This window comes from Oryza sativa, chromosome 4, assembly GCF_034140825.1.
Source record: "Oryza sativa Japonica Group chromosome 4, ASM3414082v1".
NCBI classification, from domain to species: domain Eukaryota; kingdom Viridiplantae; phylum Streptophyta; class Magnoliopsida; order Poales; family Poaceae; genus Oryza; species Oryza sativa.
Window position 1 is genome coordinate 25466739 of NC_089038.1, and position 23526 is coordinate 25490264.

The 23526-nt window shown below is 43.6% G+C and overlaps 3 protein-coding genes and 1 long non-coding RNA gene across 4 annotated transcripts; 2 read left to right on the top strand and 2 right to left on the bottom strand.

The window, feature by feature from the left end:
* Nucleotides 1–2036: 2036 nt before the first annotated feature.
* On the bottom strand, nucleotides 2037–2965 carry LOC4336302 (uncharacterized). The gene has a single exon (XM_015779079.3). The coding sequence runs from the start codon at nucleotides 2920–2922 to the stop codon at nucleotides 2161–2163; it is 762 nt and encodes a 253-aa protein (XP_015634565.1). The 5' UTR covers nucleotides 2923–2965; the 3' UTR covers nucleotides 2037–2160.
* A 716-nt stretch (nucleotides 2966–3681) lies between these two features.
* LOC4336303 (GPI-anchored protein LLG1) lies at nucleotides 3682–4642 on the top strand. Its single transcript, XM_015779804.3, has 3 exons — nucleotides 3682–3919; nucleotides 4037–4123; nucleotides 4222–4642. Exons 1-3 carry the CDS (start codon nucleotides 3802–3804, stop codon nucleotides 4473–4475), a joined length of 459 nt encoding a protein of 152 aa, XP_015635290.1. The 5' UTR covers nucleotides 3682–3801; the 3' UTR covers nucleotides 4476–4642.
* Nucleotides 4643–6427: 1785 nt separating this feature from the next.
* Nucleotides 6428–7721, top strand: LOC9268117 (GPI-anchored protein LLG1). The gene is made up of 3 exons (XM_015779808.3): nucleotides 6428–6716; nucleotides 6838–6915; nucleotides 7051–7721. Exons 1-3 carry the CDS (start codon nucleotides 6593–6595, stop codon nucleotides 7299–7301), a joined length of 453 nt encoding a protein of 150 aa, XP_015635294.1. The 5' UTR covers nucleotides 6428–6592; the 3' UTR covers nucleotides 7302–7721.
* A 6125-nt stretch (nucleotides 7722–13846) lies between these two features.
* On the bottom strand, nucleotides 13847–16832 carry LOC136356082 (uncharacterized). The gene is made up of 3 exons (XR_010740760.1): nucleotides 16386–16832; nucleotides 15223–15311; nucleotides 13847–14217 (listed from the first exon to the last, which is right to left on the bottom strand). It is a non-coding gene; the product is annotated as an uncharacterized lncRNA (long non-coding RNA).
* Between the last annotated feature and the right edge of the window lie 6694 nt (nucleotides 16833–23526).

Here is a 23526-nt window from a genome sequence, read left to right on the forward strand (position 1 = left end):
TTTCCGTCCTCCCCGTCAATCTTTCCGTCATCCCCATCATCTCTCCGGCATGTTCACCATGTGGGTCTCCATCTTGCCGGCGGCCATGAGCTCAAGGAGGGAGTCGAGGAAGTCGCTGCCGCGGCTGTACGGGTGCATGTGTAGGCGGTGACGAACATGGGGTCGCGGCCAGCGGCGAACGGCGGCGGCGACGGCGAGGGGACGCTCTCCCATGGCCACCGCTCCGCCCGGTGTGTTACGTCGTCGCCAAGGCGGCCGTGGTGTTTGGCGCGGCGCCCGACGGGGCCGGGCTGGGGCTGCAGGGCAAGGGCCAGCTCGTCGCCGTGGAGGCCATGTTCCTCATGTCGCTCGCGCTCACCGCCGCGCACATCGCCATGGCCTACCGCGCCAGCTGCCGCGAGTGACGCCGCCTGCTCGTCTACAGAATCAACGTCGAAGCTGTGAGTGATTGATTCCCTTCTTTGCTTGTATCGTATCAAAACAAAGGATTTTGCCTAGTGGTAGCTTGTAGTGTGGATTGGAAACATATTAAACCCAAAATATGCAAGCTTTCTAGATTCCAATCCGTGTTTTCGAGAGATTTTGGAGAACAACTTAGGCATACGCTTGCCGACCTTTTACTGGACATCACAATGGCCGGAAGAACCCGACGTCCCCACATGCGAGGAAAGCAATGGTAGAGCGGTGGCCGGTGGACGAGGGCAGGAGGAGGCACTGCCGCTTCTTGCCGCCGCCGGCTGCGGCGCAGGGCGTGGAGAAGGCGACCGCGGAGTCCGCGCGCTCGATGCGGAGCTCGGCGACGAGGTGCAGGTTGCGGCTGTACCCGTGGTCGGCGAGGTGGGCGAGCACGGCGTCGTCAGCGGGCGTCATCCGGGGCGGTGGAGAGGAGGAGAACGGGGAGAGGATGGGGAAGACGGAAAGATTGATGGGAGGATGGAAAAAGTGACGGGAGTGGGATAGGTCCAATTTTAAAATTTTACAGTGGCATATAGTAAATAACGTGAATAGTAGTGGCATATTTTTGATTTGCCGTATTTGCAGTGGCATGGATCCAATTAACCCTTATTTTTAATGAGAAGGTTCGAGCAATTTGTGGCCAAAGCAATATGTTCATATGTTTTTACTCTAACAATCTGGAAGTAATTTATTTAGTTAGAGAATACCAGAGTCAAATGTTGTTGGTATGGTTAGATCAAAAGCTATATTTACTGACATAAGCAGGGGAAAATTTGATGAAGGGTAATTTTTAGTTACTGAGAAAAGGCCAAGAAGTTATATGGCTAGACTAAAGGTAATCTATTTACGAAGAGAAGGCCCGGGTAAATTTTTTGGGGAGTAATTTATTTATTGACATGAGTGCTACGGATTTTTGTGGGAAGTAAATTCTTTACTGGGTGGACACCAGAGGGATTCTTTTGCTAAAAAAAATATATTTGTCAGTAATTGATTTACTGATAGAGGCTTGGTGTGACTAAAAGCCAATAATTTATTTACTAAAAGAAGTTTAGGTGCATAGGTAATTTATTAGTAATCTTTTTACTCGTGGTTTCCAAGGGAAGGAAAACAACAGGAGTGTGGAAAGGGAAAAAAAGAAAAAAAAGGAAAAAAACGAAAAAAAAAAAGGAATGGAGGGAGTATGGACTGCGGGCGGAAAAAGAAAAACAGGGGAGAAACGACTGCGGGTGGAAAAATCTCATGAAAAATTCGAAACAATGAGCATTTGAGATTAGAAAAAAAAATCCTATATAGGATTTTTCGAGGATTTCCAACATTAGGTTGGACCTTATGGCCTTATGGGAACCTTTTATCGTCTCCATCTCTTTCCAAAAAAAATCGTATACTTTTCTTATGAAACATCAAAATAAATAAATAATCAGTGGTTCGCAAAGGATCCTTTGAACGTAGTACGGGGCTTATGTTTTCCATCATGCAATTTGATGACAAAATCAAAATGTTCGTGCCCTTGAGATTTGATTCGTAAGCACACGCGGGAAAACTAATAAAATCTTTCAGCATCGAATTGCACGACAAAGATAGGATCGAACAAATACCCTGCAATATCGTTCATTGAATTGTTCTTGGCGATCAATTAAGCATCGAAATGCAAGGGAAAGACAGAATTCGAATTCGAATTCAACACTGAAGTATTTTAGTACAGGTTTACAACTGATCACCGCCCACACTGACGCTGCTACTCTTCTTCCTCCTCTTCACAATCCCCTGCTCCTTCACCGCCACGCCCTTCCTCTTCGCGTCTTCCGCCTCGCCGTTGCCGCCGTCGTCGCCGCCGCCGGTGCCGACCGCGGAGTACAGCGGCAGCGCGACCGACTCGGGCGCCTTCACGTGCAGCGCCCGCACGTTCCTCCACTTCCTCGGCACGCACGCCGCAGCCGCCTCCACGGCGGCCACCACGTTCTCCACCGCCTCCTCCCGCGCCATCGCCGCGTGGCCCACCCGCACGGCGCGGCACGTGCCGCCCTCCACCCGCAGCTCCACGCGCCGCGCCGCCTCCCTCGCGGACTCCGCCCACGCCTGGTCGGCGAGGTCGACGGGCACGACCCGGGCGGCCTTGGCCGCCGCCTTGCCCTTGCCGCCCGGGCGGACCCTGAGGCGGCGGTCGACGAGCACCAGGCCGCGGCGCGCGGCGGGCGGGAGCGACCCGAGCGCGGGCGAGGGGAGCGGGTCGATGTCGTCGGGCAGGTCCGCCGGGAGGCGGTCGGAGACGAGGGAGATGGACGGGAACGGCGAGCGCGGGAGGCGGAGGGTGTGCTCGAAGCGGCGGGCGGGGGCGCGCTTGAGGGTGACGAGGAGGTAGATGGGCTCCGGCGCCGGGGTGGGGTGGTGCTGGAGCCACCGGAGGAGCGCCGCCACCGCGCGGGCCACGTCCTCGCGGCGTACGCGGCTGGCCGGGGCGGACTCCATCGATGGCGGCGGCGGCGGCGGCGGGAGTTTGGGAATTGGGAGTGGTCGACTCGCGGGGGTTTAGGGTTTGTATCCACTACGCTTGTTGGACCCGAAGTGGGTTTGGTCCTGGTTGAACCGGACCAGGAAGCCGGTTGGGCGGCTCGGATGTGAGCCACGGCTGGAGTGATCGGCTCGGCTCGGCTCAGCCGGTGCTGAGGGACCATGGTCCATGGAGCAAACACAACACATCATTGACACACAACTATACCAACGTTCTATCTCCTTTGATGTCATGACATCAAATAAACAAACCAAACCATATCTTGGCCAGTATGTCATCAATCTGGTCACGCCATAAATCTCAAGGGGTTCAAGTCTTCAAGACATGGCTAGATAGATATATATCAAACCTTTCTACGGAGTATTTGTATGGTCATAAGTGTCATGATGGTCCAAAAGAGGCAAAGATGATGTTACTATGATCAATGAGGTCTACTCTAATTTGTTTGTTCCCCGGAGGATGGTTACATGCCTTTGTTGAGACAATTATTCCATTTGAAAACTTCACAATAAACTCACTTGGTAATTACTCCCTTTAATTTGAAGGAACCCTATAGTTTTCACTTCAACATCATATTACACTTGCTAGTAATAAAATGTGGTACCGGTAACTATCGAGAACCACAAACTAATTATAGGTGCATACTTTCTATTTGCGCATCTCCCTGTCCTCAAAACAATGAGGTCCACATATACTCAGACACGCTAATCAAACCACCCGAACCACCTTTTATCACTGTGTATTCACAACCTATAAAAACACACTTCACGGTCGGACAGTTTTCCTTAACCAATCATCATTCCCTCATCCCATTAAATTTGCTCAAATAATTAAATATGACAGGCATGGGTTCTTCCATCGGCCGTGCCACCATTTTCTACTGCGTTGCTCTATCCATAATTGCCGGCGCCGCAGCGACACAGGTGCCCCCCACCGAAGCAGAGTCCGTAGAAGGTAGTAGCACATGCCTCTCCTGCAAAAATTACTGATCAGCTAACTAATGCGTTCATTTTTTTTGGTACACGTACTGATCACGGCACGCGCTTGTGGCTGCACGTATGCATATCCCAGCGGCAGAGCTTGCGTCCTCTGCCTTCAAGGCCGACACGTTGCCCTCAGCCTCCCGCAAGCTGATGGCCGTTAGTGACGTGCCGCTAGGTAATGGCACCTTGTTGTGTTGTTGTACGTACATGTGATTATAGCTTGGCGGTATATCGTCTGACATGCGCGAGTGTGGCGTGGTGTGTGGTTGGCAGCGCCGGTGTGCCCGGTGCGGTTCGACAAGATGAAGGGGCCCGCCATCGAGCTGGGAAAGAAGTGCAAGACGACAGGGGTGAAGGTGTGCTGTGAGGCGTTCAAGACATTCGCATGCCCGCACAACAAGCTGATCAATGACGTCAACAACGGATGCGCGGACGAAATGTTCTACACCATCCACACCTACGGCCAATTGCTGCCGGGAACCATCTTCAAGAAATGCCTCGAGGGACCGCATGGGATGAAGTGTTGAATTCGATCGTGCTGATTCGACTTGCTCGATCGATATCGCTCCGTTGTTGCTAGCCTCCGGCCTGATCTATACTACCTATAACGATGAATGTCCCTTTCGTCATCTTGCAATGTAACTAAACTTACTTTTATTACTTCGAAATGCAATGAACCACAAAAGGTTTATTACAATTTTCTCCTAGGATATTGGTTGAACATAAAATGTTAACCATAAACACAACATTTAAAAGTGTGATGAAGAGGGCGAGCGTTTAAAAGTTGCATGTCGTAATCTTGAGGCAATGGTTATACAACTGTTTACCAATTTTGGATGGAGATTCACAAACAGAATTCAATAATTGTGTACTCCTTATCTTGGGTTGGTAGGTGTCTTCTTTTTCATGTGAGAAACTTTTTGTTTTGTGTGTTACTCTGTAATAATTGGCTGTAACTCGTTGAGCAAAGGCCGGGATATTCTATTCCATTATCTAAAAAAAACCATAAACCCAACATATCAATGCAATCTCTGTATATCTAATTGTTATAAGGGATCGTGACGCTTTGAGAGTTGTACAACAACCCAAACACTTTTTTCCCTTCCTTTCCCTTCCTCATCTTGCATGTCGCCGTTTTCATGCGTTCGTGAATGCTCCTTCGCCTCCTATGGTGGCAGTGCCAACCTCATCTCGACTAGCACCCTCAGCTAACCTCCTCCATTTCCCTTCTCCCCTCTCTTCCCCAAGGCGGTGGCATCGAGTGCCCCCACCATGCCATCTTCGTTGAATGAGGATGCAACCATCACATAGAATAAGGAGCACCTTCTCCTCGTGCTCAACACAGTTGTGCATGACGTCTTTTACTTGGGTGCATCACCTCATCTATGGATGTATTGTACAGAAACGTTATCATGCCGACACTGCCATAAGATCGACAAACACCTTAATAACTCAATGAAAGTACTCAATTAATATAAACATGCATGTACGGCAAATAGACAAACACATAAATAGATATATGTCATATTTTGGCAAGAAAACCGACCATCTATCTTCGGCTCTTGGCTATATGTCATAGTTTTGGGCATGGCATAAGTTAAATTTAAAGGGTTCATCAACACATAGCTAGATGTACCTCTACAGAGTATTTGTAATTTTGCATGTCAACGGGCCATGTGTTTCAAATATTCAAAGAAAAATGCTGTGTGCTGGAAATTGTTTCTTCTCCGAAGGATGTGTGTTTGCTTTTGTTGAGAACAGTATAAATAATATATGAACAATGGTTTAAATGGTTGCTATCGGTGTAATCACTCCGCTTCATATTTCGATGATATACAAACTATTCATTGTAATCTGTAGTGGGGATTGGTACAACTAATGGTTTTATTCTAAATAGTTTATGGAATTCACACACACGTTCTCTCTAATTAAAAAATCACAGGGGGGCATCTTCTCCTAGATGTTACTCCCTCCATCTCACTTAACCAATTTTTTCAATGTTTTATAATAATATAAGGCGCATATGCATATATGTAATGAAATAGCATATTTCCCTCCGCTTAATTTTTTTTAACATTCTCCACCCTGACCAGTATCTGTAATTTCATTGGTTACATGTACTTTATTTGTTAAGATGATACAAAGGAGAAGGTGAGAATGTACTATTTCTTGATTTTTGCATTAGTAGTAGTTGCGTCTTATATTTTTTATATGGAGGGATTAATTAAAGTTGTACTTGTAGCAGCCAATTCTTTTTCTTCCGTTTGAAAACTTTACTACACATGCAGGCTCAGTAGTACTTATTTTTAGAGAGGGAAATCTGTGTGGTCTGTAGTATGTACTTCATAATGCGAGTATGCATGCATGATTTGCATTAGAAATCATTGAGAATTAATCTCGCACACTAATTATAGGTCCAGCTAAGTTGGCCCTGGTATATATATTGGCCGCAAATTAAATCACCACAACTCCTGCCCTCAAAATAATGAGGTCCACAAACAGACGCTAAACCACCTCAACCACAATTTCTCATGGTCAGTTTCACTAATCAACCGATCATTCCCCCTACTCTCGTATATATGCTCTCGTAAAGGCACGAACACACATCTCTAGTCCTGCAGCCTGCTGGGAATCGCAAGCTAGGATGGGTTCTTCCACCATCCTTTTCTACTGCGTCGCTCTGTCCGTGGTCGCCGCCGCCGCCGTCGTGTCGTCCGCCGCCGAGGAGGCCGAGGGGCCCCAAGACGAAGCAGGCCGCTTCCTATCAGGTACTATAGCACATATGAGTCCTGAAACGTTAATTTCCTAGCTTTTGCAACGTAAAAAATGGCTAGCTAGCTAACTCCAATTATATTTTTGCCATCGTCTTTTGGTATACGATCCTCTTAGCGGCCACCCTGGCGTCCTCCGATTCCGACGCAAAGACGTCGCGCAGGGCGCTGACCAGCCAAGAGGAGATAATCGCAAGTAATAACACGCACGCATAAGTGTTTGTTGTATACGTACTGTGTGCCGGCGATGATATGATCGTCGTACGTCGTCTCGATCTGACACGCACGCACGCACGGTGCTGCGGCGTGGCGTACGTTTGTACGTGTGCAGAGCCGTGCCCGGTGGAGTTCGAGCAGGTGAAGGGGTTCGGAGAACTTGGGGCCAAGTGCAACGACAAGCAGACGATGAAGGAGTGCTGCGAGCTGTTCAAGAAGATCGCGTGCCCCTACAACCATCTGCTCAACGACATCACCAACGTCTGCGCGAACGAATTCTTCTACCTCATCCACACCAAGGGCAAGCTGCAGCCCGGAACCATCTTGGAGAACTGCAACGAGGGCCCTATGGGGATCAACTGCTGAACGCCTCGAAGTACCGTACGTTGATCAATATATTCACCATTTCTTAATTTGATGACAAATTTTACTATAGTACACCAAAAGTTTGTGAAATTTACTTGTGGATATCGAAAAAAAAGTGTAATGGTTAGAGGACACCAAAAAGCTAGTAATTTGCCGGAGAATAGTTTGGCACAATTGGAGAGACAAATTCTTCAAAATACGAATTAAAACAAGCTTATGAAACTTTCTCTTCTCACACACATCACGCTGGTTGGAGTCTGTGAAATACGAATTAAAATTTATCCTGCGCACAAGACCCCAGCAAAGTGATAGAATGATGTAATCTTCAGCATAGTGATATAGAATGATGTAATCTTCAGCATAGAGATAAAATGATGTAATCTTCTACATGTAATAAGGATCAATGGATCACTGGTGGTACATTGGTGCATTTGCCATGTAGTTTATAGGATTTTTTTCTCTCTAAATGATTCGGAAATCAGAACACACACATCATCATTCATCAGTTGAGCCTCTTGATGGACACGATGCGACCGAGCTCCTCGCGCACCGACACGAGCAGCACGAACGCCTCCGAGCCCTGCACGTCCACCATGTGCTGCACCGTGCCGGTCACCGGGTCGGCGTAGCAGCCGCAGCCGACCACCCGCAGCACGCCGCCGCCGTCGGGCGCGCCGACGACCTCCGCCACCTCCTTCTCCTTCCCCTCCGTCACCGTGAGCAGCAGCGGCGCCGCGGGGGAGCCGCGGCGCTCGCCGTACTCCACGGCCCGCACCACCTTCCCGCCGTGGAGCGCCACCTCCGTCTCGTCCACCACCGGGAACAGCCTCCCCCCGATCTCCACGCGCTCGCGCGGGTCCTCGTCCTCGTCCTCCTTCTCCTCCTCCTTCCCGGCGGCGGCGACGACGCGGTCGTCGTCCTCGCCGCGCGACACCACCAGGTGCACCTTCCCCTCGTGCTCGACGACGCCGCGCGAGACGCCGCCCAGCGCGACGCGCCACCTCGTCAGCTGCGGTACGTACAGGGACGACGCCATCTTGACGCTACGCGGGCCTCCGGCTGCGGCTGCGGCGCCGCCGTCCCCGCCACACAAGAAGATCAGGAAGCTAGCTACGGCGGCGCACAGGATCAGCAAGAGCGATGGGGAATGCATGAGCTCCTCGCTAGAGCCCTCCTCCTCGATATATAAAGGAGCGGGATCTGGATCGGAGTTGCTCGATCGTGTGTGAAACGGGACCAGAGGGGGGTTAGTTCATTGTTGTAAGCGAGCGTAAGCCGGTAAAGGCAAAAAGTTAAGCCGGCTGGGAAGCATGGGGTGGCATGAAACGGTCGAGTACTAGTAGATAACACACATACCATCGGTGATCGCGAGCCAGTTCACATCCAATTAATGTTTTTTTTGCTTCCTTTTGTCACTCATAAATGTGTAGTACTAATGCATTCTTGCCAAATTATGTTTGTAGCCAAAGTCCTCAACTTTTGCTTGTCATTCCTACTGCTCTCTTTAATTAGTTTATTTAGAAATACTTTAGAAAAGACTACTGTGCGAGCGAGCGCGCGTGAATGTCCAATTCCTATCCGGATTAAAGTCCCCGCGTGAATGTCCAATTTCGATGTAGTACAAACTATATATATGATATTTATAGGTATCATAATCAGACTTCGCTCTAACTTTCAGTGCAAAAACTTGTAGACTTTTCTTGAGATGAGATTTTAAACCACGCCCATGAGCTTGTCTCATCCCGATTCGTTTTTAACTTTCAATGTTGAAGTTTTGTAGTTTATAGAAACTTTATTTACATAGAAACATGTGCTGCACAGAACATGCTCGCACCATGCGAATTTTCACGCATTGGACATACCTAACTAATACGTGTTCATGTTAGAAAGTTCAGCCGCGAGGGAAGGATCGGAGTGATGTTAATTATGCAAAAAAGTTCATTTACTTCCCTAAACTATTTCATTGGATCAGTTAAGCACCCTATACTTATTTTTATTAGTTTACACTGAAAACTACTAAAAATATTCAGCTTTACTTTTTAATATCATTTATATATTTTTTCCTCTTTATATGAGTTGTAATTTAAGCTAGGAATTTGAGCCATAGATGACACTATTGTCAAAGTTCCGAAATATTTTTAAAAAATTTCACAACTATTGACTTGAAATTTAAAACCTAGATATTTAAATCAATCTCGGTGCTTCCACCCTATGTAAACAATGTAGAAAACATCTAAGAAATGTTGAGAGCTGAGTTATAATACATCTATCAATACTGCAAAATTTCAATGTAAAATATGACATATATAGACAAAGAAAAATACCTTTACGAGGTAAGGTGAACTATTTTAAATAGTTTGGGATGTAAAAATGAGCCGATAACTTGTTTAGGGAATTATAAATGCTCTAGCGAAATAGTTCGGGAGAGTAAAATAATGATTTTACTTTTCCAATTATACATATGAACCAGGTGCGGATCTCTGGATTTTTCATATTTTGGTCCTTTTGAAAAACTTATTTCGTAAATAGACCCCTGAAAAAACTTATCCCAGAAATGGTCCTTTTTGGGGCGCCAGAGTACGGGACAGCGCCAGCCTCTCTGGCGCCGTCCTCCTGCCACCGTGGCACACGCGAACCGACGTGGCAGGAGGTGCTGGCGCCGCCCGAGGGAGGAGGGCGCCAGCACGGCTGGCGCCGCCCCCCCCCCCCCAACCCCTCACCTCCATTCCTGTTTCTCTGTATAGAGTTACAACGGTGTCATTTTTGTTTTATTTTTTCGGATGTTTTTTCACACTTAGGATCACGATACAACCAAATTTAAACTCGAACTACCACTTAGCTAAGTCTGAAAATAGCTAGCATACCACTTAGTCTACTTTGCACCTTCACTAAAATTAGACCATAACTCCTTTAGTAAAACCCTTTGATCAGCATGTTATAAATAATGCACTCTATCACTATATGAAATTACTTAATCTAATTCAAAATATAACCACATGAAATAATAGCCATAAGTTAAACAGTACAGAGAGATGCATTTTTTTGATTTTTATTTCATTTTTTTGATATTTTTTCACACTTAGGAGAACATAGGAACCAACCATATATAAAAAATAAACTCAAACGGACAAAATATGTTACTTGTAGAATTTTCCAAAACTCTATCGAAACGGACAAAATATGTCATTTATTAAAATAGGCGTAACTTTCTCATACGGACTCGGAATCAGGCAAATAATATATCCACGGACATCTACAGAAAATGTTACATCCGATTCTCCCCTGCTTTGCTGGGTTCGGCGATATTAAAACCTCTAAATTCCGCTTGCAAGATTGTATTTTCGAGGAGAGAAGTTTCTCGGTAGAGCTTTGGAAAATTCCACATGCCACATATTTTGTCCGTTTGAGTTTATTTTTTATATGGTTGGTTCTTGTGATTTCCTAAGTGTGAAAAAAATATCAAAAAAATAAAATAAAAATAAAAAAGTTACACATCTCTCCTCTGCACTAGTTCGGAGAGAGAGGAGAGGAGAGGAAAAATTCTACAGGTCACATATTACGTCCATTTGAGTTCATTTTTTCTATGGTGGGTTCTTATGTGTCCCTAAGCGTGAAAAAAATATCAAAAAAATAAAAGAAAAATAAAAAAATTCGGGGGGGGGCGCCAGCCACTCTGGCGTGCTCCCCCTAGTCACCTCAGCATCGCCCCGCCACGTCAGCAGGGGGACGGCGCCAGAGAGGCTGGCGCCGTCCTGTTGGATGACGGCGCCAGCCACTCTAGCGCCCCAAAAAGAACCATTTCTGAGATAAGTTTTTCCAAGAGTCTATTTGCGAAATAAGTTTTTCAAAAGGACCAAAATGTGAAAAATTCACGTGCGGATCTAGCCCACGTGCCAACTTGGCCACGTCCCGTGGACTAGGGCGAAAAAAGCCCACAGAGATATATCTTCAGCCGTTCAGCGTATGTAGTTTGAAGTGAGCCCAGTATGTGTTGGGTTGCCGGGGCTTGATCATGGATAACTCATCGCCCCTGCTTGATACATGCGGTGTGCAGCGACGCAAGTAAAAAGAGGAGGAATAAGTTCACTTCGTGACCCTCAACTGTGATCGAAATCTAATCCATGACCCTAAACCACAAAACCGGATATCTCGACCCCCAAACTCCTAAAACCGGTGCAATTTGACTCCCTAGGTGGTTTTGAAGGGCAGTTTTGCTGACATGGCGTCACGTGGCGCCTACATGGTGATATTGACCGAGTCTTCGTTCCACGTGGCGTTGACGTGGCACTTAGGTGGCATTAGAATTAAAAAATATGTGTGGGACCCATTAGTCATTCACACATAAAGAAATATGGGCCACTGACATGTGGGGCCCACATGTCAATCCTCTTCATTCTTCCTCCTCCCTCTCTCCCTTCTCTCTCTTTCTCTCCCTTTTTCCCCTTCAGCCGGCGGCAGGCGGCGAGAACGAGCGGCGACGACAGGATGGGCGAGGGCAGGAACGGCGAGCCGTGCAGCCGCCCCCGCCGCTGCCATACTCCTCCTTCCGAGGCGTCGCAGCCGCCGCCACCCTGACACCTCTCCCCGCCGTCGCAGCTTTCCCATGCTCGTTTGTAGTTTCAACTGCCTGAGAAGAGCGCCATTTATATTTTTTCCACGAATATCTACATGTATGTTCACATAAGAAGACAATCTACAAGAAACAAATAACAGATATGGTGTACCGGCTTAAATAGACTTTCTACCTGGTCATATAAATACTGGATCTGCTGAGCTTGTTGTAGAACATGTGTTGACAGTTGACATGAGATGATTAAGTGCTGACATCTCTATTATCTTTGTCTCTGTTTCTTGGACAGCATCAAGAAGATTTGTCAACTCCACCTAAGATACGAGTGCCGGCGGCTGGGGCAGCACGTGGAGCTCGTCGGCGGCCTGCTGCGGGAGCTCGAGCTCGCCGAGCTGATGCGGCGGGAGGCCACCAGGCGGCCCCTCGAGCGGCTCCAAGGCGCGCTGCGGCCGTGCTGCCGGCGCTCGCGGCGCCCATCCACTGACGACGCGTGCTCGTTCTCGCTGCCCGCCGCCCGCCGTTGGGGAAGAAGGGGAGAGAAAGGGAGAGAAGGGAGAGAGGGAGGAGGAAGAAGGAAGAGGACCCCACATGTCAGTGGGTCCACATTACTTTTTTGAATGATAAATGTGTCCCACACATATTTTTAAATTCTAATGTCACTTAAGTGCCACGTCAACACCACATGGAATGAAGATTCGGTCAATATCGCCACGTAGGCGCCACGTCAACAAAACCATTCTCCAAAACAGTCGAGGGAGTCAAATTACACCAGTTTTAGGAGTTTGGGGGTCGAAATATCCGGTTTTGTAGTTTAGGGTCATGGATTAAATTTCGATCACAGTTGAGGGGCATGAAGTGAACTTATTCCAAAAGAGGACGCGCGGGCGTACACGATCACTCGCTCTCGCCGTGCGGCCCGTTGCCCGTTGGTGGTGAGCGGGTGCCTCGGCGGATGACGGAAGCGCGCCCGGAGCGGAGCGGTGCTGCGTTCGGGCGGAGCGCACGGAACGACATAGCATGCCAACGGGTGCGCAAGGGCGCGCTCCTGATCGTCACGACTCACGCGGGTCGCGGCGGGGCAGGCTGCCGTGCCGACCTGCCGGGCCTTCTTCTCCAGCATCTGCCTGGTGGATCGATGCATATTGTCTCTCGACCAGAACTCTTATTGCTAGCTGAGCTGGTAATAACGGTAAGATACCGTGGCAGCCGATCGATCGATCTTCTGTGTGGAGGTACGGGCCGGCGGTGTCTGATTTGGGGCTAGTTTATTTTATTATCGAAATCAATCTGACTAATATTTGATGTTATTAAAATTTGGTATGTTTTGGTTCTATCGAAAGTTTGGTAACGTTAGATATGTTAGTTTGAAACCCTTCTAAAGTCTTGTATTTGTTTTTGTGAGAGAAAACTTTTAAATTCCAAAGTTTAGTAAGTTAATTAGAGATTGTAAAATATATTTTATTTTGTAAAGTAACATAAAAATGATAGGGTTAAAATAGTAATGAAGTGAAACATCGGTTTAATTTGGACCTGCGCGACGGCTGCGCGACGATGGCACGATCGAGCTCATAGTTGAATGGAGACAGAGAGCAGAAGCCACCTGGACGTGGTACCGGCCGACCGGTGGCTTCTCGGTGTCAGCTTAACTATGAATTATGAAATGATGAAATAGTTTGTCCTTCTGTTATCGAAAAAGGAATGAAAAAAGATACACTTATTTTGTCACGACTTATTTGGACGTTAGAACGTAACATCTCCGAACTTTATCCTGGACCTCTACTCGAAGAGATCGGTTTAATTCCCGTTCTTTATGGATTCCAAGCAAGACGGAAGGGTACTGTAAAAAACCATTTTGTACGTCAGTACCCTCATGTGCAGCACACCTGTCTTCAGAAATGATTGTCCACATATGGATATGGATAGGTTAATTTTCAGAGACCAATTTTTACGTGCCCTCATGTGTAGTAGACCAAATTTTCAAAATGCATTTTTAGACAGGACTGTAATATTGACTACTAATTATGTCGGGTTCCAAAACTAATGATTCGGTAACCAACATATTAAAATTGTATCAAGCTCTGGATCAGTAGATTGATACAAGTTCAATAATCTGTATCGTCTTTGCATACATTTAGACATAGCTTTGAAGGAGATATTATTACATAAAGTAATAGGGTATTTACAAGATTGTGGCTAACTATTACAGCAGAAGCTTTAGAATGACCTAACTCTGCTGTTTTACTATAGACTTAAACCATTTAAATTACCTAGACTTGAAGACTAAGTTAAAAGGGAATTAACTTGTGTGATTGAACTCCCATCATCAACAAGAACTCCAAAATAATTCTGAAAAAGGATGTTGAAGCAAGGATGAGTACAACGTACTCAGCAAGCTATTATATCAAATAATGAATGCATGAAATAGTATTTAAGTAGATCTAGGTTTACTGGCAGAAAGCTGAGAATAAAGAGGAAGAAAGCCTGGTATGTCTTTATGCAACAGTATTTAGTAAAATCTTGAGTTAAGTTTCTAACCAAATATCATATGAGTCCCGATACTCAATTCCGTGAGCACGGCTATTCGAATAGTTTCATGAATACTCTACTGCAGTAGATGTACGCTTTACTCGTAGTCGTAGCCCAGCCTTAGGTTAGTCGTAGCCCAGCCTTAGGTTAGTCGTACTCGATGTTGAATACTCTACTTGCCAATTTTCATTAGCTTAGTCGTAGCCCAGCCTTAGGTTATTAACAATAGTGGCACCTGTTCCATGAACTCTAGTCCCCATGCGCTCTGAACGTAACGTTATCAGCAGCGAGAGGAGTTCTTGCGTTCCCGAGGTTTTTAGAGAGAACTGGATGAGAGACCCCACGTCATCTCAACCAGGTTTTTACAATATACACACACAGCGATCGCAATATAATCAAGATATTTACCTGCGCCTCGGTAAATATCACATTTGCCCTTCGCGGCATAAGTTTGCCTCCTTCGCGAGGACTTAGATAAGAACCACTGTACAGAGGTACCACATTGTTAATTAACCTAATAACTAGGTCTGTCCCTATTCTAAAAGCTGCGGTCATACTCGTTCGTTTGACATAAGTATTTGGTGGCAATTATATCGATAGAGACAGTACTAGCCACCCGGAAATCAACTAATTCATGCGTACTGTCCCAATCTAAGTTCATTATATTTTTATGCAGTCTAACTAGGCAGGGCTAAGCAAAATCTAGCATATATCTAGTTTGCTATATGTTCAAGTTATGAATTCAAAATCATGAATGGCTAATGCTTAGAATAAAGCTATAGAGTATAGGATAATTATGCTCAAAGGAGAGGAATAATAACTTGCCTTGCTCCAACGCAAATAAATCCAAGATAGGCAACCTGATTATCCGATGCTCGAAATACTACAGGTTGCCATCCAGAATAAAATAGACTCTATTAAAGAAGAGGAAGAACCAAATTCAATAAAAGCCATAAAACAACAAGAAAGCAATGAAGGTGAGAAAGGCTAGGTTTGAGGGGTATAGCTATCTCCTTAATGGGTTATTGAGCTAGTATTTTATGCGCAGGCTCTAAGGAGTTGGAGGCTAGGTTGGAGAGGGGATCAAGCAACTGATGTCGCTTATATCTCATGTGTGGGCTTTGGTTGAATAGTGGCTAGGGTTTCGATGCTGAAATGGGATAACATATCGGCTCGTATTTCATGTTTAAACTATGGGTAGTTGGAGGGTAAATAGCTGGTATGGAGTTTGGATAGCAGGCTGGCTAGGGTTTCATTTGATTAAGCCAATATCGAGGTAGGATGAATATCGGCTGAGATTTGGGTGTTTGCTAGTCGTCATTAGAATTGGGTAGTATGACGACTAGGTTTGGTGTCTAGCCGATGTCAACAGACAATATAACGGCTAGAGGGATAGGAAGTTTGTGTAGGTTTAGTGGGGCGGATGTGTTACTCCGACAACCGTGAGTGGCGGCGGAGCGGCTAGGATCACACAGAGTCTGAGAGCTAACTGTGCGGCGTGCTGTGGAGGTCGAGAGAATAGTGAAGCTCCGACTGCTGTACGCATCGAGGCGTGGGGTGCCAGGAGCAGCACTTCGACCTTAGGTTTAGGTTTTGCCGGGCTTTACAACCAACGGTTCGACGTCGGGGATAGTAAACCGCGAGCGTCCCCATGGAAAGCGTAAAGTTCCAACTGGTGGCTTTTTAGTGGCTAAAGGGTATTTTGGAAATAAACGGAAATATTCGAAAAGCAAATATAAGTTTAAATTGTAAATTCAATTATAAGATTATATCAAATATTTATTCAAATGGTATTTGAATAAATTAAGGAAATTCAAATGAAATATTAAAATAGCAAATTTGGTGTCAAAAGGTAGGGTTTGAATTTAGATGAATTTAGGTCCAAGTTTCATCGGAATCGGATCTACGGTTTAGGAGATATGGGCTTCTAAAGATTGGGATTTGAATTAAATCTAGAAAATATGAAAAGTTACTGTGCGGGGGCCCACCTGTCAGTATCTTATCTTATTTTTCTTTTTCTTTTCTCCTTCTTCTTCCTTCTTCTCGTCTTCCTCTTCTCTGTTCCAGAGAGAGCCGAGAGAAGAGAGAGGAGAAGGGGAGCGGGGTGGCGGCGCTCCGGTGGCTGGAGGGCGGCGACGTCGGAGGCCACGCGTGTTCCCGAGCGTCGCGTATCCGGGGAAGGCAGTAGCTGGCGGAGAGGGAGAGGGAGGAGGCCGGAACGGCGACGGCAGGAGCTTGACCATAGCAATAAAAGGAGTGGCGGTGGTGGCTTGCTGTGGTGGCTAAAAGATAGGGGAAAAGGGGAAAAATGAGTTCACCTCGTCGAGGCAAACACGATGGCGCAAGGGCTTGGCTTGTAGAGCTGTGGAAGAGGAGATCGGCCAGTGGCAAGGTGGTGGTCGGCATGGGAGGAGAGAGAAAGCTCGGTTTGATTTGGGAAAAGGAAGGGGTGTTGCCGGTTTATTTATAGGAGGGGGAGGTCGGTTTGGAGGAGGAGGGCAAGAGGGTCACGACGACGGCAGTGGCGTGCAAGGAAGGACAACGGCGGCCGGCTTTAGTTTCTTAGCGGCGACGGAAGGCTTGGCGGCGGCGTGCGCGTGCACGGCACGCGCGCTTGCGGGAGGAGGAGGGGCGGCTCAGCTATGGGCCGACTTGGGCCGCGCGAGGGAGAAGAAGAATTCGGCCCAAAGTTAAAAAGGAGGAAGTCTAATTTTCCTAGAGATTCAAATAATAGATTTAGAGGAATTTGGATGGCTAGATTTTGAAAAAGGATTTGAATAATTTGAATTTGAAGGAAAATTGACTGAGAGAGAGTTTAGAAGGAAATTATATTTTAATATAATTTCCAAAAGAAATATTTCTCTAGTTGGTTTGAGTGCAATATTTTGGAGAGGGAGTTTATTTAATGCACTCAAATAGAAATTCAAAATATTCAACACCATAAATAATATTTCTCTAGATTTGAATATTTTTGAGTATGTGGAGGGAATATGTAGGGAGTAGAGTAAATAGAATTTTAGCCCAAAATATGTGGTATGAAATTTAGAGAATTAGATATGGGCTAAATGAGGTTTTGGATTTGGGACGGAGGGATAAAGTCTATTCTCTTAGCACAAGAGCAATTACTCACAATATTTGTAATAATATTATTCGTGTGCCGAGAAGAAAATCAAGCTACAGAAATTAAATTGGTGGAATTTAGATATTTGGATCAAGAATCAAAGGATGGGTTTAAGATCAAAGGATGGGATAACAATTAATTCCAATAAAATTGGAAGTGGAAAGGATTTGGTTTGGAAGATTTTCTTGGACCATAATTCGAAAGGGTTTTAAATAGAAGAAATTTTAGTCGAAAGAAAGTTTTAGATAAAAACCAAATCAAGGAATATTTCGAGATAAAATTTTAAATGAGAATCACAAAGGCTTTTGAATATCAAAGGGGGATTTTTATGCAGGTTAGCTTTAGGAGGTCTCACTAATTATATTTTCCTAAGTTTAAAGAGGTTATTAAGAATATAAGACCCGGCATGATGCAAAATTAGAAAATAGCTAATTTTTGGTATGTTACAAATTAATAGGACAAACTAATACGGAAAAAAATTGATTGCACAGGTTAGAACAGAAGTGTCATTATGTTTTGTTTCTATTGATCCTTCCTTTTTATTTAACTTACGATGTCGAGCATCACTGGGCATGAACGTACAAAGTTCAAGTCGTCGCTGCAGTCTTTTCTAGTTCTTGTTCTAGGCTGTACTTTTAAAATTTTAAGGTTCCATTATATATTTATATGTTTCATAGTAGGTTTTCTAATTCTTAGATACAGTATAGCTCAGGGGCAATTGCTTAACCGTATGTGAAGAGCAGCATTTTAAAAGCAATTGGTCTAAACGTTTTGTGTACATGTCAATTACCATTGGCAATTCTTCTCTTCAGCCTTCACGTCCAGGCAAAATAACTGAGGAGAAGCGAGTGCGACTATTGCCCGTTACTACTCCTCAGAAGACAGAGTCAGGTAGTCTGCTATAGCGATCAACGCGCGCGCGTCGTCGTCGTCGCCACGTCGCACAACTTCCTTGTCCTTCGACGACCGACTACGCCGGCCGTGCGAGACTGCGCGGCACGAATTGAGTCCGCGCACGCGCGCCTCCTTTGTTTGTTTGATGTCGAACCGTGTAAATCATCGTACCAACATATCCTAATACCCTATTTATTCGGTCTACGGGTATACCCGTTGACAGTTGATGTGGCGAGTAGTATTTCAAAGTGACAATTATTTTGAGATAACTTTTGAATGCTATAAAGACAAATATTGTAGAACGGAGGAAGTAATAAAAGAACATGTGATGAGACAAAATGTGTGGGTGAACGAATAAAATAGTATAAAAGTTAGTAGGTGGAAGAATAAATTAGGCATGGTTTAGTTTCCAATTTTTTCTTCAAACTTTCAATTTTTCCATCACATCGATCAAAATTTTCCTTCACACATAAACTTCCAACTTTTTTCTTCAAACTTTTAATTTTAGTCAAACTTCTAATTTTGGTGTGGAACTAGACACAGCTTTAATATAAAAGTAGATAATAGAGAAATAAATTAGTATAAAAGTTGGTAGGTGGAGAATATCGTAGTACTAAGAAATCCTAAAACTCCTTATATTTTGGGATGAAATTGATGGAGAAAAATTCCTTTACATTCACGGACGAAGGGATTACTCCCTCCTCTTTCCTGTTTAAATTCATAGAACATGTATCACATATATTTAAAATCTTGTATATTTTGGAACGAGAGGTGAACGTTCATAGCGAACACTACCTACCGCTACCGCTACGATGTAACAGTTTTAATGTAGTATCTTGAAACTTAACGTCCGCTATTTAGACTTAACAGATAGCGGATACAATTCAATTTAGCGGATCACCATATCCTGAGCCTATTTTATATAACCACGAACCCATAACAAATAACGAGTTTGTTAGTGTTTTGTCTCCCAAAACTTTGTATTCTTGTGAATCTTAACATCTAATAAGTAGGATATTATGTTTGTTGTTTAATTTGATTTAAGTTGAAACAAGACATCAACTCTTCGAGTGCTACTAAATATCTAGTATTCTCATAGCTTATACGTGTATTGATCTATCACTAATTTGTTTATCAGTTATTTTGTTATTGTTTTATAATATTATTATCTATGATATGAACTCTTAAATATATGTGATAATTAAATGCCGCTATTGATTAAGCTCGCGATCCGCGATCGACTATATAGACACCAATTGATCATTACCACCTGCTATATTCTATTATTACCTTTCCGGTACTGTCTCTCGGCTTGAAATGTCGCGCGCGTGCGGAGGCGTGCGCCAAGATCACGGGTGATGACGATGGCATCGATCGTCGAAGCTGCCTCTTGACTGCGGGTGAGCGTGCAGCTTATACTGAAGCGCGGTAGATCGCACCAACATTTCAGCAATGCAACGCCAAGAGTTGCCGTGCGAAGCACAGACTTCGATTTGGCGTACGTACGAGCAACTACTAGCGGCTACAGTTACTAGATAGGATCGGAACTTCGTTTTCTCGTGACAAAGCTAACCCCCACGCTTGTTCGTTCAATTAGTTTCCAGATAAATTGAAAAATCTATACTCCAAAGACGTTTGCATTGAGCAGCAACCGTGTACTAGTTCACTGACCCAACGACAACGACGATGACGACGCTGATATCCGCCGAACCACCCGGCAACCCCAACCCCAACCACCCCGGTCGATTGGGACACACGTAGAATCACCGCTTGTTACCGCGCTGGATAACGTGGAGGCACGTACGCCAGCCCCAGCGGGCACACCACGGCGTCAAATCTCGGTGTAGTACTACTACTCAGCATCAGCTCATCATGACCTGATCGTGGCCATCGGATTACTTATATTTAATTAATTGCTCGACAGATGTAATATCCATCGGAAAGCAACGTGCAGCTGCAGTGACACGCCGTCAAACGACCGAAGTCCACTACAAAACATACAGATCGGTGGCGGTGTAACCTGGTTACCAGGATGATAGTGGAGCGCATGCTTGTCAGTTGTCACCATGACTTTGTCCTTTTTCCTTTCAAGAAAGCTGAGGGACGGTTCGCCATTGATTAATACCGTTCATTCAAAAAAAAACAATAATGACATATATTGTACGTAGTTTCATTACATGTATTGTAATCATATCCGATTAATTATATATCCACCCATCAAACAAACGAGAAAATTAAAAACGTTGAAATGAAGTGCGTTCATTTATGTATATCCATCTGGCAACTGCAATTATATTTTTTTTCTCGAGTATACAAGCCAGACACACTAGCACGCGCACACCACACACTCACACATCCATCTATATATATAGTTGTACATATCCTAGCACAAGTCTAGCTAAAGAGATTAAAGGCCGGCGAATACCCATGTAAGTTTAGGTCTAGTTTGAATTCGGATAAACATATTCTAACACAAGGTTTGATGAATTAACTTAACTATCAAAATCCAATAAATTAATGAAACATACAAGTGACTACTACAATACTACTTACTGCCTCACGTTCCACAATATTAGAATTTCCAAGTTGTTAAGCAAAAACCATGGTAAAGGGAAGAGACGATTATCTTTTAGTCACTTTGATCAGTGGTCAAATTTTAAATCACTTATATTCTCTTTCCAAACATCTCAAATTGATTAGCCAAAAATGTATAAATTAAATTTTCGTATATTGAAATCAGTGCTCCATAGCTGTTCATATGGTAATACACAAATTTTGCGTCCTATAAATACTTATAGTTTAGAACGGATAGGGCATGCTAATTAAGATCTCTTAAATATAAGTTCGAAGGAGATTAACTAAAGTCAAAACTCATTAGAGTGATACAACATCCGTCGTCACAAAGTGTCAGCAATGTTAGGTGCGTTCGAATGTGATGTTTGACTGGGATTTTTCGTGATACGTAAAACAAGACAAACCATTTATTATTATAAACTTAATTAATTGAGTATTAATTATTATAAATTTTTAGTTTTTTCTAAGAAACTATTTTAAAAAACACACCACTTAATTAGTACTAGTTTGGAAAACATGCTAACGGTTAATGAAGAGTATACGAATCTAAACTCACTTTATAACTCCATCTTACCCAACTTAATTAGAGCAAGGATAATAATAGAGCTCACTTCCTACTATTAGCTAATCTTAAAGCCAACACGTATAATAAATTAGCTATAAGTTTGGCTACAATTTTCTTCTCATCTCGATATGTCTCACTTATATATTATTAATTGTATTTGTCTTGAAGCTTGTGTTAAGCTAGCTCTTGCATGAGAGCCAACACCCTTAACTTTTTGTTATATCTCTCCTCCATATAAGCTTATAGTAGGTTTATAGCTCACTATTATACTTGCTCTTATGAAGGACAGGGGAATGATAAATAGGGTGTGAGCTGAAAAGGCATATCTATTTGGGTTATGGTTTCCCCTAGTTGAAACAACTAAAATATAAGTACTTTGGTTAAACTCAATCCAAGTGATTGAGGCCTGAAGAACGACATTCAGGGTGCAGTTATAATTTTTTTTCCCTATCTCCCTGTCTATAAAGCAGCTTTACTTTAGGATCGGACTAGTAATAATCAACTTTAGAGCTCAGTGTATATATCTCCAAAACATGACGACGTCAAAACTATATGTGTTGATGTCTTTGTCGTAGTTGTTCTCACTCTTCCAAGTGAGAGTCCTTGCAATGTGCAACTCCGTTTTTATGTCAGATATGATGGAAAAGACATGCCTTTACCTTAAATAAATCTCCGCAAATGTAACACGATGATGGGCAAGTCCAACAACAAATTTCAGCTTTCCCCTATCACTTGGTTAGGTCAATAGAAGCTTCTAGACCAGATCGCCTCTATGTGAAACTATGGTGAATTTGGTTTACTTTTGCTAATACATTGCATAAGGATTATCATGCAAGTGCTGTGTAAATACATTACATTCTATTCCATTATCTAAAAGAATGCATCGCATTTCTTTTCTTCTTCGTACTTCACACGAAAACAAGGATTCTTGGATGAAATATTCTGGTTGCTCTCGAAGTTACTCGCCGTCATAGGCTCCAGCTTATAAATTTATGGATTATTCCTGCCACAAACTTTAAATTATGATTTTTCTATATATATTCTGCATTAATATAATATTGCTTAGATAACTTGTTCTAAAATACTTTTATGTTTATAATATGTAATATTTAATTAATCCTTATAAGCATTAATTATCCATATATCCAATCATTTATAAAGAACAAAAACCATAATCAAATGCTGAGAGATATATATCATATTTTTCGTATAAAACTTATTACCTCTAGATAAGTACCTCGAGATTCTAAAATTTGTGTGTAAAATTTTAGTACCTACAAATATTTTCTCAAACGTAAAATTTGTCATTTTCTAAACATTATAATTCAGAACTATTTGACTACATATATGCACCAAGAGGTTTCTTATTCCAAGTATATACATGTTGAATTGTGCGTGTGCATATAAAAGTTTGTGTACATTCTTGACCATATGAATACTTCTTACCTTTCAAATCAATATATTGAACGCAAAAACGGAAAAACCTAACAATTTTATTTCCTAAAAAATACAGTAGTCAAGCAGCTGCTATAGTCAGCAAATATAGTTAGCTACTTTCATCGCTCACATAACTCATCAATAGATTATACACAAAGTTATCTCCTCAATAGACCGAGGATATAGATCATACTGTTGTCAGTTGACAAGGTTGGCAGCCACTCTTTTCTCATTTAGGAGTATATGTAAGATTAGTCTTGCCTAACATTCTCCAGTCATACGCATTCCAATTAATATTGTGTCTTACTCCCTCCGTTCCGTAAAAACAAATATAGTACGTGATATATAACTTTGTAGTATTACGAAATATTAGGAGCAATCGTTTCTATTTTGGCTTGTAATTAGAGGGCGTTTAATTAGCTACTCAAAAAAAATACTCCATTTGTTTTAAAAAAACAAATATAGTAGCTTGATTTATAATTTACAAGGATCGAAATTAAGGAGCAATGGTTTCTATTTTGACTTGTAACCAAAGGAC

Excerpts from the sequence above, each read along its gene's own strand:
- LOC4336302 (XM_015779079.3), bottom strand. The coding sequence starts at position 2,922 with ATGGAGTCCGCCCCGGCCAGCCGCGTACGCCGCGAGGACGTGGCCCGC.
- LOC4336303 (XM_015779804.3), top strand. The coding sequence starts at position 3,802 with ATGACAGGCATGGGTTCTTCCATCGGCCGTGCCACCATTTTCTACTGC. Across the intron at positions 3,920-4,036 it reads CGAAGCAGAGTCCGTAGAAG|CGGCAGAGCTTGCGTCCTCT; the intron begins GTAGTAGCACAT and ends TGCATATCCCAG. Across the intron at positions 4,124-4,221 it reads CGTTAGTGACGTGCCGCTAG|CGCCGGTGTGCCCGGTGCGG; the intron begins GTAATGGCACCT and ends TGTGGTTGGCAG.
- LOC9268117 (XM_015779808.3), top strand. The coding sequence starts at position 6,593 with ATGGGTTCTTCCACCATCCTTTTCTACTGCGTCGCTCTGTCCGTGGTC. Across the intron at positions 6,717-6,837 it reads AGCAGGCCGCTTCCTATCAG|CGGCCACCCTGGCGTCCTCC; the intron begins GTACTATAGCAC and ends CGATCCTCTTAG. Across the intron at positions 6,916-7,050 it reads CCAAGAGGAGATAATCGCAA|AGCCGTGCCCGGTGGAGTTC; the intron begins GTAATAACACGC and ends GTACGTGTGCAG.